The following is a 12,743-nucleotide window of genomic DNA, read 5'->3' as shown; positions in this document are numbered from 1 at the left end:
ATGATAATGTACGTGTACAACCTCACATCCGTTATGTAGTTCAAATGTCCACTGTCCCACATCAAATTGTCAGCTCCTCCCAAACAGTCACAATGCACATTGTCATGCAGTCTGTATGTAAACTTGAACAATGCGTCAACATACATGTCAACACAATGTTAAACTACATCTCCCATTCACATTGCAGAGGGATAATCAACACCTCCTGCAGAGCAGACCCAACAACTCTTCATTGATGACAAAGAGGACCTCCCCACCTTCGACACCGACGCCCTCCAACAGCTCATAGACAGCTATGGCAAACCACCTCCAGAAGCAGGGCAGCCCAGCTGCATCGAGGAGGCCCCACTCCCTGCACAGACCACACAGCAGGAAGCACCCACCTCCACGGCTGGCTCCCAGCACCTCACCGAAGAACACATCGCATTCCAAGGCCAGGTGTTAGACTGCCAGAAGGAGGTGGCTGAACATGTGCGGGTGGGCTTCGACCACATGGCAGCCAAACTAGATGACATACATGGGTGTCTAAGTCACATCAGGGTCCACTTACACTCCCTAAAGGACACCCACAGTTCGCTCCATGATGTCCAACAATCCATGCCCGGCACCTCTGGAGTCATGCCTCTGAGTGGAGAACAACTGTCTAGTCAGAGTGGCCTCAGCGATGTCAGCTAAGAGTTGGAACAGATGATGAGGATAATGGAGAACAAGGAGTGGATGCATGCAGAAAGAATGGCTGCCACGGATGCACACCACCAAAAAGTTGTTGGTATCTTCCATACCCTGCAAATCCTCATCATCTCATTGCTGCCACTAAGGCAGTCGCTGATGAATGCTGCTGGTACTTCCACACACACATCTCCGGCCCCTGATGTGTCAGTGGCACACACTGCTGCAGACCAAACATCAGCACCCACATGTCAGACAGATGACATAGAGGACGGAGATGCGGGTGATTCCACCTGTGTATTAAGAAGGACCCAGTAGCAATTTTCTCCGTCAAATGCCCTGTTTCAGCTTGGTTCTGCCCTCTGCATCATGCCCTGTAACAACACCTCCCACTGTCACCCAAAACACTCTGCGACACTCACCTTGGACCTCGACATGGACTGCCATATTTTGTCTGCTTAACAATGACACAGCAGTCAGATTGTGGACTGTACTCTTCCTCTTCCGATGTACTTGTCATTCCCTAAATGACTCTGGCTGGCCTTCCACTGGGCTACAATGTAAAGTGGGTTTTGCATACACATGTACTGCTCCAGCTCCGACACTCCACCGAATGTGAATAAATCATTCATAATCACCCAGATGTGTCATGTCCATAATTGATCAAGTATGAAAGTACGGCTGAATGTAAGGACATTGGTTGCAAAAAAAAGGTACACCCTGGAAAATGAAAGCAGTGCGCATGTGTGACTGTGACACACAGAGGCAGTGAGATGACTGGGAATGTGTGCACTAGCTGTGGCCTCATTGCTCTGAAACAACAATCGCGCAATTTCACAACTTTGCCCCACGCAATGTTAGAAATAGGGCTGTGTGTGAAATGTCAAAGTAGTTGGCAGGCCTAAAGTTGTGTCCCCCATCACATTTGACAACAGAACATCTCTTCGCATACCTACTTACACTCAACTTGGTGGACACAGCCTGTAGTGAGGGACCACATTGATCCACATGGCAAGAAGTTGGACACCATACTCACATTGCTGAAGATACGTAAGAGCACAGGTCTATCAGCAACTATCCCAACCACAATGTCTGGCTCACAGAGGTGGAGCTGGCAATAGGGACTCTCCCCTAAGTGACATGCATCAGTCAGTCCCTCACTGTGTACGGACAATTTGTAATTCTAATCAACACTCATCACAGTTGAACACTAGTGAAGTTGCGTAGACTTAATTAGCATGTGTGTGTCAGTACGGGCAAGACAAGGGCCATAACATGCAAACCAATGCATCAGACACTAACTGGCAGCATTCGGACACGGTAGAGTTCCACGTGACAGGCGCTGTGCATGTGCCCAGGATGTTCTGTCCTTGCGTTGGTGGCTCACATAGGACCGGCACTCTTCTGACCTGCGGCAGTTATGTGGATGATATGCCACAGCTCGGACCAATGTGTCGTATGTGTGTGCAACGTTTGTACATATGGGTTGTTGTGTACATAAGTGTCAAGGGCATTCCATGCAAGAGTACCTCGAGCAAGGACTTCGGTGTGTGGGGTGTGGATACATTGGTCTTTCATTAGCGCTGTGCGAAGTGTGGGATTCATCATCATCTGCCATGGTATCTCTCTCAGGGAGTGCCTGCCGCATGCAAGACCAAGGTTGGAGCTGCAGATGTCCTTCCACTTTGTGTATTGAGACAAAGGTGCTTTCATCCCTAATGTTAGTCTGACTACTGCTTGCATTCTGGAAATGTGATGTGGCTTTCATGCTGCAATTGAGGCTAGGTCTTAGGCTTATGGTGCCACAATAACGATACACACGCCACAGTTGGCATGTTTGAGCCAAGAGCCTGAGAGGTCTTGCGCTCCTTGTACAGTCCCTTCGTGCGCGGCCGCCCTCCGGGTGCATGCGACATTGCAACATTGTCGATTGTGGGCTGCGTGGCACCGACACTGTGACAGGGACACACGCATCAGTTGGTTTCCTGTTGAACCCAGAAATGAACCACGACGCCCAGAGCCCAGGGATAATTATTCACACCTCTACGCTGGCCTGGCGTACGCCGACCCAGCCCACTCGGCTTACGTATAAAGGGGGACGACGACAATACATGTCCCAGTTCTTCCCCACTGCCGAAGGTGATATGGCTGTGTCCGCCTGGCATATCACGAGACTCAATCATAGAGGGTCCATGACTTGCTTTGCACAGACTTGGTGGCATCGGATACACTACGGCTGGCACAGGCCTACCGCCACGGGACAGTGACTTTCGTTGCACTGAGGTAGGGGCACCTTAAGTGCTGAGCGGGTGTGCAGCCTGGAATGATGCACCGTCCTGGCGGGCCGGACTGGTAAGGATTTATGTGAGCCCTGCTGGACCGCAGTGTAGGCCTGAGCCAGCGGGCAGCGCGGGCCTACCGCCATGTGGCGTTGCCTCGCGGTTTACAGAGTTAGTGGCACCTACAGAGCTGGGTGGGTGTGCAGCCTGCGATGATGTTGTGTGCACTGATATGATCTCTGCCATTGCGAAATCAGGACCCAGAATCATGTGTGTGACCTTGTGGCCCGTGGTGCGGGGCTGCATGATGTGGAGGCTGCCAAGGTCGCAGGCCCCGGGCTTGGAGCTTGCACCGGCACATGGTGGACCCTCTTGGAGACACGCCAGTGGCTGAAGGTGAGCAGTGAGGCCTGGGTGCGCAGGGGCGGGCAATCATCGCTGGGCGGCGGGTGGGCTGGGGTGAAGCAGCTTGTGTGCGCAGGGGCAGGCAAGCGATGATGGAGTGTGCAATAATATGAACTCTGCCATTCATAAATCTGAACTCTTTTTCAGATAAGGGACCTGGTGGACTGCAGTGTATACCGGCACTTGGTTGGAGACACACCGGTGACAGCAGGTGAGCAGTGAGGCCTGGGTGCACAGTGTTGGCACTCTCCCTCCCTCTCTTCCTTTCACTGTCTCCCTCTCTTTCTCTCTCTTTCTCTTTCTCTCTCTTCCTCTCTCTCTCGATCTTTCTCTCTCTATCTCTCTCTCTCTCCCTCTCTTTATCTCTCTATCTCTCTTTTTCTATCTTTTTCTCTATCTCCCCCTTTCTTGCTCTCTCTCTTTCTCTCTCTGTCCTTCGATGAACACATGACACACCTTCTTATCTTGAATTTTGTCTTGCAGGCTGTGACTTACAGATTGTCCAGAAAAGACCCGCCATGACTCTACCGAATAGTTGTTTTGAGTTTAATTTTAATAAACATTTGTTTGGAAATTCAAAGATGAATGAATGAATGATTCTCCTTTTTTTGACCACACAAGAATGTTAATTATAATTGTGTGACATTAGGTTAATTGTTTTGTTCATGATTTCGTAAAGTTGATGTAAAATATCGTTGTCCGGGGGGAGTGGGGTACGGCCCAGGGTGGGGGTCCTGGGGGTGGTGGCGGTAGGTGTTGTGGCCCTCTTGGGTGTCCGAGCTGCATGATCAGTAGCACCATGGCATCTGTTTTTCTTCAGGTGTGGCTCTGGGCTGGGCTCCCTTTCATGCTGCAGGTAGTCGTCCGACTTAATACCAGGTAGGAGCTGGGGTTAAATCCCTGCTGCTAACGTGCCTTATTGCATGTTTTATGATCTTATTGGCGATCTGGCTGGTCGTTGAGAATGTTGCGAAGTGGTGTTGTCGCGGCTTTTTGCACGGGAACACCTTCTCTGCTTATCATTAGCGTTAGTTGCTGGTGTCATCCGTGGTGATGTATTTTGCAGCTGCTATCACAGGAAAACTGGTGAAATCGGCTGTTAGCACCAGCTTGTGAATAGGGCATTACATTTATCGCCACTTTGGCTGCGATAAAGTGCCGCTAACTCTTGCGATTAGTCCTTGAGAATATGCCCCCTAATGCGCCCAAAGTCTAACTCCTTGCCAAATGTTGTTTAGACTGAGGTGCATGCAAGATGTAACACTTTTTCAAGTTTTTAAAAATTGAATCATATTAATTATGTTCTCTATTGTTTAATTTGACTTGTTTCAATTTTTCAATACTTTGTTTTTTGAATGGTTATATTATTTTAAAAAATATTCTTCATTTGAAATTATTTTATATATTAATTTCATTAGTTTAATTATTTGCTACATATTTTTACGATATGTTAACTATATTTTATGTTTTTTAAATGTTATTTTTGATTGTTACATTTATTTTTGTAATTTTTAATTGTTTAAATATTTTGATGAACTATTTATAGATTTGTATATTCAATTTAAGTTATTAAATAAAACTATTTAATATGTCCATTTTAATATTTACTTTAGGTTATATATTTTCTATTTTCATTTGCTATAGATATATATATTTGTAAATTTCCATTTTGCATAACTTATAATATTTTGAACATATATTACATCCACAAACAGGGTCATTCCAGGATTGAGCCCGTGGTCAGGTGGTGCGTGGAGCCGGTATGCCCAACCCAGCTATTAAATTGCAACACTTTTCTCCAGATAAACGCACTCTCAAAGTATATGGTGCTCCAAAGAAAACTCTTTATTACTCGCTACGCGTTTCGACAAATTAATGTCTTTATATATATATATATATATATATATATATATATATATATATATATATATATATATATATATATATATATGTATATGATGAACATTTTATCGTAACCTATTAAAACCATTATTGTACATGATATTCGTTTTTTACCTACTTAATATGTAAATGCATGAAATACACATTGGTTTTTATCAAATACAATATTTTACCTTTTTAGGTGATATTCTCTTCCACAATATTTTTGACACAATAATTGTCTACTTTACACTGTGAGTCCCAAAAACACAAAATGTTTGCAAATTATATTTTTGACATGATATTCATGTTAACTGATGCTGTTCTGCCGCTAAACTGAACCGAGAACTCCATTGGATGTGAGTGCATACAGTACTTCCAATCTTTTCCTCAATACTCAACTTGTATATTTCTTAATAAATCCTACTGAACATTTCTTTCCCCCATTGCCTGCCACAAGTCTCACATCATACCAGCATGTGTCATATATTAGTGATAACCACTTGAAAGATTGAGTGATCATTGGCAAGACCCATGTAAGATTCATGATGCTTTCATCTGTGCTTTTATGGCAACACACATTTGTTAATTCCAAATTCCTCTGCCCTTACAACCTGCTCTACAGGACCTTCCATCCTCACTCTTCCCCCTTTTCAATCCGAATTTAAGCATGGTACAATGCCTTGGCATTCTTCATACAACAGAATGCTTTGCCATGTCCTATCTTTACTTCACATGAGTAAGAAATATTCAGTTTAAAATTCCTTTTAATAAGAGCATGGTAAAGTACAAAATAAAATGCTGAGACTTTAAGTGGCACTACAGCTTATCAGCCATGACACATGCTAATCTGTATCCGTGATCAATGACCATATCACCCCATCATGCACGAGCTATACAGGCATCTGAAGAGTTCCAAGTCCCAATCCACACTATGTTGCTTTGCTTGGAAGACTAGTCACTATAGCACCAATTCAGCCTCCTTCCTCTACATAACCCCTTGGTGACTTGCAATATCCTTATATTATACCTGTAAAATAAAAGTGTATGATACAACAACAGACAACAGCACAATGGATGCTTTCTAGATGAGGAGCGACTGACAGCTGTGGTGCATCCTATATCTTGAGTAAACAATTTTGGATTTATTGCATAGGTGATGACGGATTCGATTTTACTTCCCATACATGAGTGACGCTTACATGATTGTGATTACCTATGAGGTGTCTACCTTTTTGGGGTCCTGACGATGACTCCACAACAAATTGATGCTTAGGGGTCAATACGTTGACGTAAATGTGTTGGCTTTAAATGAACACTTGCTAGAAGAAGAACCCATTGGGTCATTGGGGACCAGGGTTTTCTGATGTAAAACACAAGCATTTTTAAAGTCAACTTGATGTTTTTACAAAAACACTGCGTACTATTGCTCACTGTCCTGCACCACTCACTTAAACACTGCGCCGTTCGCTAGGAGCCCCTACTGTTATTTTGTTGAAGCTTGGATGTACAAGTTCTGTATTGTTATGTTTATGCAATGCATGTAACTGAATCTTGCACAGGCTTGTGCATCTAAATATACAGGTGCTTGTTTTAACCACTGAAAGGTTTTTGAGTTCTATTTTTTTTTCACACTTTTTCTTTATCTTAGAAGTAAAGGCTTTCTACTACTTGTGAGGGAACCATTGTTTGTTTCTTATTCAATGGATGAACAGGGCTGGCTGAAAGGCATTGTAATTAAGTTTATTATATAGATATTTTGAATAAAATCAAAAGGTCTCGGCTACTGCCAGAACTAAAAAGTGCACCCTTTTTTAGTTAAATTAACATTAGGAAAAACAAGTAATATTTAATGTCAATCTACTTGTTATCATAGTACTTGCCGTTTGATGGGAGGGGTTGATTTCACAGTCTTTCCAGCTCTTCCCACTGAGGACAGAACATGTTGTTTCCACCACATCAATAGTTAAGTAAAATATTCTACCCGGACCCTAGAAGAACAACAAATGCATATTTTTCAAACAAGAAGAAACCATTTGAACCAGGAGCCTAATGCCAATCTCTGTGCCTCTAGCAATAAATGATAATAATAAGTAATATTAATAAACAATTTATTATATAATTAAAAATGGCTAGCCCTTTTCAATACAAAAAGTTAAAAGAATCAATCACAGTCTACCCCACATGAATTGAAACAGATCAAGGATTAGTACACTGTTTGCAATGACTAGGAACCTGTGTTTGACTGAGCACATGACATTAGTGACCCTACTAATCAAACGTTTCGAACACCCACTAATACTATTTGTAATGGTTGATTTTGAATGCGTAGGTCCTGATTTAGAGTTTGGCCCATGGGTTACTCTTGTCAAGAACATGATGGATTTGGCATTCACTTTATTACAAGTGTATTATTTCCTATGGCACTTTTAATTGTGCGGACAAGTTATTTGGTCACATTTTTTACTGACTATCTGCCCAACAAATTCTAAATCAGGCCCTTAATTTGTAAACCACGGACTGCTGGATAGATACATAAAATGTGGTTAATAGTCCTCCCTTACTAAAATAATGAAAAACAAATTTAAATGACCGTGCCCAGATGACTTCCAAGGATTCTTATAGTGTCATAATGATAAATAAAACATTCTAAGATAGAGTAATTTGATTTTAACACCAGAGTCTATGTAGGCTTGTTGTTTGGAGGTAAGCCTACATAGGGCCTTATTATGACTTTGGCGGTCTCACTTCGAGACTGCCAAAGCCATTAGAGACCGCCCACCAGAGTACTCTGGTGGGCGGTTCTTTAGTGGTGCCACTGAGGTGCCTCTGAAAATTTGAGCGTCAAAGGCAGTTCCTGCAAGGCATGGACAGTCAAGTCCATGCCCTGCAGGAACAAAGGGTGCATGCACACAGCAGGGCACAACATGTGCCCCTGTACATGCACCCCATTGCGCAGATTTTTCTCCTAATATGCTTGGTGGTGCCACAGCAGCACAGCCAGCATATTAGGGGCCTCAGAGACCGCTGCACCTCCGCCAGGGATTGTGGATCTCTGGTGACAGCAGCGGTCCCGTGGTGGTCCAACTGCCACAGTCCTAATGCGGGGGCGGACCGCTAGTCTGGCGGTCCGTGCAACCACAGGTTCTGCGATCCAATGGAGAGCCGAACTCGTAATAAGAGCCTTAATGTGAATGCTGTTTCCAGTTAAGTAAATACCAATCCCAAATAAATTCATGAGTTTATATTTTTTTACCCAATCAGAATTTCATACAATATATACCCTCAGCACATAATGTTTCCTAAGAGTCAAGTTTATATAGAGTTCCAACAAATAAGGCTAAGGAATGGGATCACTAATTTTCTTTCTTTTGACAATGAGGGAGACGGTGGCAGCTTCTCCTGACCCCGCTTGGCGCCCATTATTGCAACTAACGCGGCTACGCTGTGTTCATTTTAATATTGAAGGCAGCTTCGAGATAGAATTTTAAAATTGAAACTGTCACCATTTTGCTTTCTATTTTAATTGCAGCTCATTATATGTTGTTCTAAATTTTGTGGCACGCTGTGAATTTTACCACATACTCGCAAACACTGAGATTGCTAGGTGTTGTATTAGACTCACTGTCTCCTGAGCCCTGAACCGTGCCTGCACGCTCGGCAGCCAATCCCGGTGTGCGGAGGGCGGGGCAGAGACAGGCCACACAGGAAGACGAGCGGTTAGCGCTCTAGCCCTTCTTCATTTCAGGGCTATTTAGGCGACGAGGAGGCACCGACTTTTGCGGTAGGGAGACGGTGGCAGCTTCTCCTGTCCCCGCTTGGCGCCCATTATTGCAACTAACGCGGCTACGCTGTGTTCATTTTAATATTGAAGGCAGCTTCGAGATAGAATTTTAAAATTGAAACTGTCACCATTTTGTTTTCTATTTTAATTGCAGCTCATTATATGTTGTTCTAAATTTAGTGGCACGCTGTGAATTTTACCACATACTCGCAAACACTGAGGTTGCTAGGTGTTGTATTAGACTCACTGTCCCCTGAGCCCTGAACCGTGCCTGCACGTTCGGCAGCCAATCCCGGTGTGCGGAGGGCGGGGCAGAGACAGGCCACACAGGAAGACGAGCGGTTAGCGCTCTAGCCCTTCTTCATTTCAGGGCTATTTAGGCGACGAGGAGGCACCGACTTTTGCGGTAGGGAGACGGTGGCAGCTTCTCCTGACCCCGCTTGGCTCCCATTATTGCAACTAACGCGGCTACGCTGTGTTCATTTTAATATTGAAGGCAGCTTCGAGATAGAATTTTAAAATTGAAACTGTCACCATCTTGCTTTCTATTTTAATTGCAGCTCATTATATGTTGTTCTAAATTTAGTGGCACGCTGTGAATTTTACCACATACTCGCAAACACTGAGGTTGCTAGGTGTTGTATTAGACTCACTGTCTCCTGAGCCCTGAACCGTGCCTGCACGCTCGGCAGCCAATCCCGGTGTGCGGAGGGCGGGGCAGAGACAGGCCACACAGGAAGACGAGTGGTTAGCACTCTAGCCCTTCTTCATTTCAGGGCTATTTAGCCCCTCGTCGGCTCCAGCGCGCAGCGTTGGCGCGCAGTGTGGCGCCTACTCCTGCGCCTAAGACGAGCCGAAGACCAGCCCGTCTGCGCCCGTCCGCGACAGGACGGGGCTAGGGGCAGGGGGCTATGGCGATTCTCACAAATACCCCAGAGACCCCTTCCAGCAACCGGAGAACATACACCTCACAGGTATTGTTAGAGTTACGCAATCACCTCCCGATTGTATGCGATAAAAATATAGGAACTACCTTAGAAGGCCCGTTTACTTGTCAGGCATGCCATACACAGTTCCACCTCTCTACGGAGGAAAGAAACCAATTGAGGGATCCAGTTGCCCTGCAACTTAAAGCGCAAGATACTGTCCCGACAAATAATACAATGGATAGTCTCCCCCTGGGGAGCAAAAACCTGCTTTGTAATACTCGCTCACTAGCGAAGCATGCCACCCAGGTTTGGGATCCTATATCAACTGAGGAACCCGACCTTTGTTTCTTAACAGAAACATGGCTTAAGCCTCACTCAGTCCCAGCCATTACATTGGGTATTCCGTTGGGATACAAAATAGTCAGGCTGGACCGTCCCAATAAAATAGGAGGGGGGGGGGGTGGCAATCGTCTATAAGGAGGAATTGAATATCATCATTCTCGAGGAAATATGTACACCCCAGATGGAATTATTAATTTTTAAAATCAACTCAACATCTAGGGAACAAAGGAAGGGAGCATTGGTGTATCGTCCACCGGGCCCGAGTGGGAATTTCTCTGTTGTACTCATAGAGGCCTTAGCACCGTATGTGCAAGAAAATCGGGACTTCCTCTTGGTGGGGGATTTTAATGTCCATAGTGAGTCAGAGAAGTGCATGGAGGTAAGAACTCTCCTAATGGATCTGGACTCTCTGGGACTCAAAAAGATCAATTATGGACCCACTCATGAGGCAGGCCATACCTTGGATCTAGTTCTGTCCAACTCATCCTCAATCAAATGCATGGCACCTACTCAGGTAGAATGGACAGATCATTTTATCCTAAAATTCCATACTGCTGCCATTGATAAGCCACGAATACAGATCGCCTTGGCTAGTAAAAGGAGACCTTGGCATAAACTTACCACGGAAGCCTTCAGAGAGAAGTATAAAGCTCCCCTGTCTAAGAACTCTACAGATGATGTAATAACTGCTCTTAATAGGTTTGAAGAGAAGGTTAGAGAAGCAATAAACACCATTATCCCGCAGAAAGTATATAAACCTCGCTCGGCAAATAGGCAAGAAGTCTGGTTCTCTGAGGATCTAAGATCTCTGAAACAAATAACCAGAAAACTGGAAAAGTTATGGAGACAGTCTCAGAGGCCTGAAGATAAAGAACATCATAGAACGTCCCTTAAGATGTATTATAAGGCCATTAGGGCGGCACGAAAAAATCATATTGCAGCACAATTAACAGCGGCTGGGAAAGATTCAAAAGTACTGTATAAAATCTTACAAACTTTTACCAAGCCAGTAGCTTGTGAGACTGCAGAGGTTGCATCCCAGGATCTTTTTGATGAGATCTCCCTATTCTTCATGAAGAAGATAGATGGGATCTATGACAAGATTATGGTCTCAAACGCAACTGCTGCAGGAGAAAATAACACTTCTCAGAATACTGCACAGCAAGTGCAATATACTCAGTGCCTTACAAGCTTTCCCCCCATTTCCTTAGAGGAGGTAACCTCATTAATCACTCAAATCAAGAGTGGTAGCCCTTTGGACACCATCCCTGCACGTATCATGCCTATGTTGGCAGATGTTCTGGGGCCAGGAATTCAGAATTTAGTCAACCTCTCCCTTAGCACAGGAGAGGTTCCTCTAGACTGGAAAAGGGCGCTGGTAAGACCACTGAGGAAAAATACTGCTATCCCCTGGACGGAATTGTCTAACCTAAGACCCATCTCGCTTCTCCCCTTTTTGGGTAAAATAACTGAGAAATTTGTAAATCGGCACCTGTCGAATCACATCGAAAAGGCAGGTGGGCTGGATTCTTCCCAGTCAGGTTTTAGGCCAAGACACAGTACCGAGACCACCTTGTTGTCAGTCGCAGACGATCTACACATGTTCCAGGATAAAGGTCACTCTGTTATCCTGGTTTTGTTGGATCTGTCTGCGGCGTTTGACACCGTGTCACACAACATCATGACCACCAGGCTAGTTAACATCGGCCTGGAAGACAAGGCTTTGGCTTGGTTGAGGAGCTTCCTAACAGACCGCACCCAAAGGGTCACCTTGGGTGCATATCGGTCAGAGGAGTTGGGGATCTCTAAGGGGGTGCCACAGGGCTCCTGTTTGAGCCCTACTCTTTTCAACATCTATGTGGCCCCCCTAGCTAACATCATGAGGTCCCATGGTTTCATCCCAGTGTCATATGCGGATGACACCTAACTCCTCTTTCCTTTTAAAATCCTCACTGCTGAGGTTAGGAACTCCTGTGCCCAGGGGATGAAAGCAGTGGCTCACTGGATGGCATCTAACTTCCTGCAATGTAATGTTGCCAAGACGGAAGTGATGCTGTTCGGTGAGGCCAAACTCCTGTGGACTCCTGACTGGTGGCCTCAAGATCTTGGCCCAGTCCCTGAGCCCAAGCAGGTAGTGAAAAATCTAGGGGTCCGACTGGACCAGGAGCTTTCCCTAAAACATCATGGAAACCAAGTGGTGGGCTCTTGTTTCCACATCATCGGTTTGTTGCAGAAAGTGTTTCCTTTGCTGCCAGACCCTACTAGAAAAACCTTGGTGCAGGCTCTAGTATTGAGTCGATTGGATTACTGTAATGGACTATTACTGTCGGCAAATGAAGGAGTAATTTCCAGACTCCAGGTGGTCCAGAATACCGCTGCTCGTCTTGTCTTAAACCGGCCCCCTCGCACTCCCTCCAAACCTCTGCTGACCAAGCTTCATTGGCTATCCATCAA

At 45.0% G+C, this 12,743-nt stretch overlaps 1 protein-coding gene across 1 annotated transcript in view; it reads right to left on the bottom strand.

Annotated features, from left to right (window-relative positions):
- Window positions 1–12,743, bottom strand: part of LOC146785931 (fetuin-B-like) — a 43,785-nt gene that overhangs the window by 24,750 nt on the left and 6,292 nt on the right. The window contains exon 2 of the mRNA XM_085635331.1: window positions 7,118–7,225. Within this exon, the coding sequence (XP_085491457.1) occupies window positions 7,118–7,225 (108 nt within the window). The remainder of the gene's footprint in view (window positions 1–7,117; window positions 7,226–12,743) is intronic.

Source organism: Triturus cristatus, chromosome 11 (genome assembly GCF_964204655.1).
Source record: "Triturus cristatus chromosome 11, aTriCri1.1, whole genome shotgun sequence".
Classification (NCBI taxonomy): domain Eukaryota; kingdom Metazoa; phylum Chordata; class Amphibia; order Caudata; family Salamandridae; genus Triturus; species Triturus cristatus.
The sequence above is the reverse complement of the archived record's forward strand: the minus strand, read 5'-3'. Positions and strand labels throughout refer to the sequence as shown.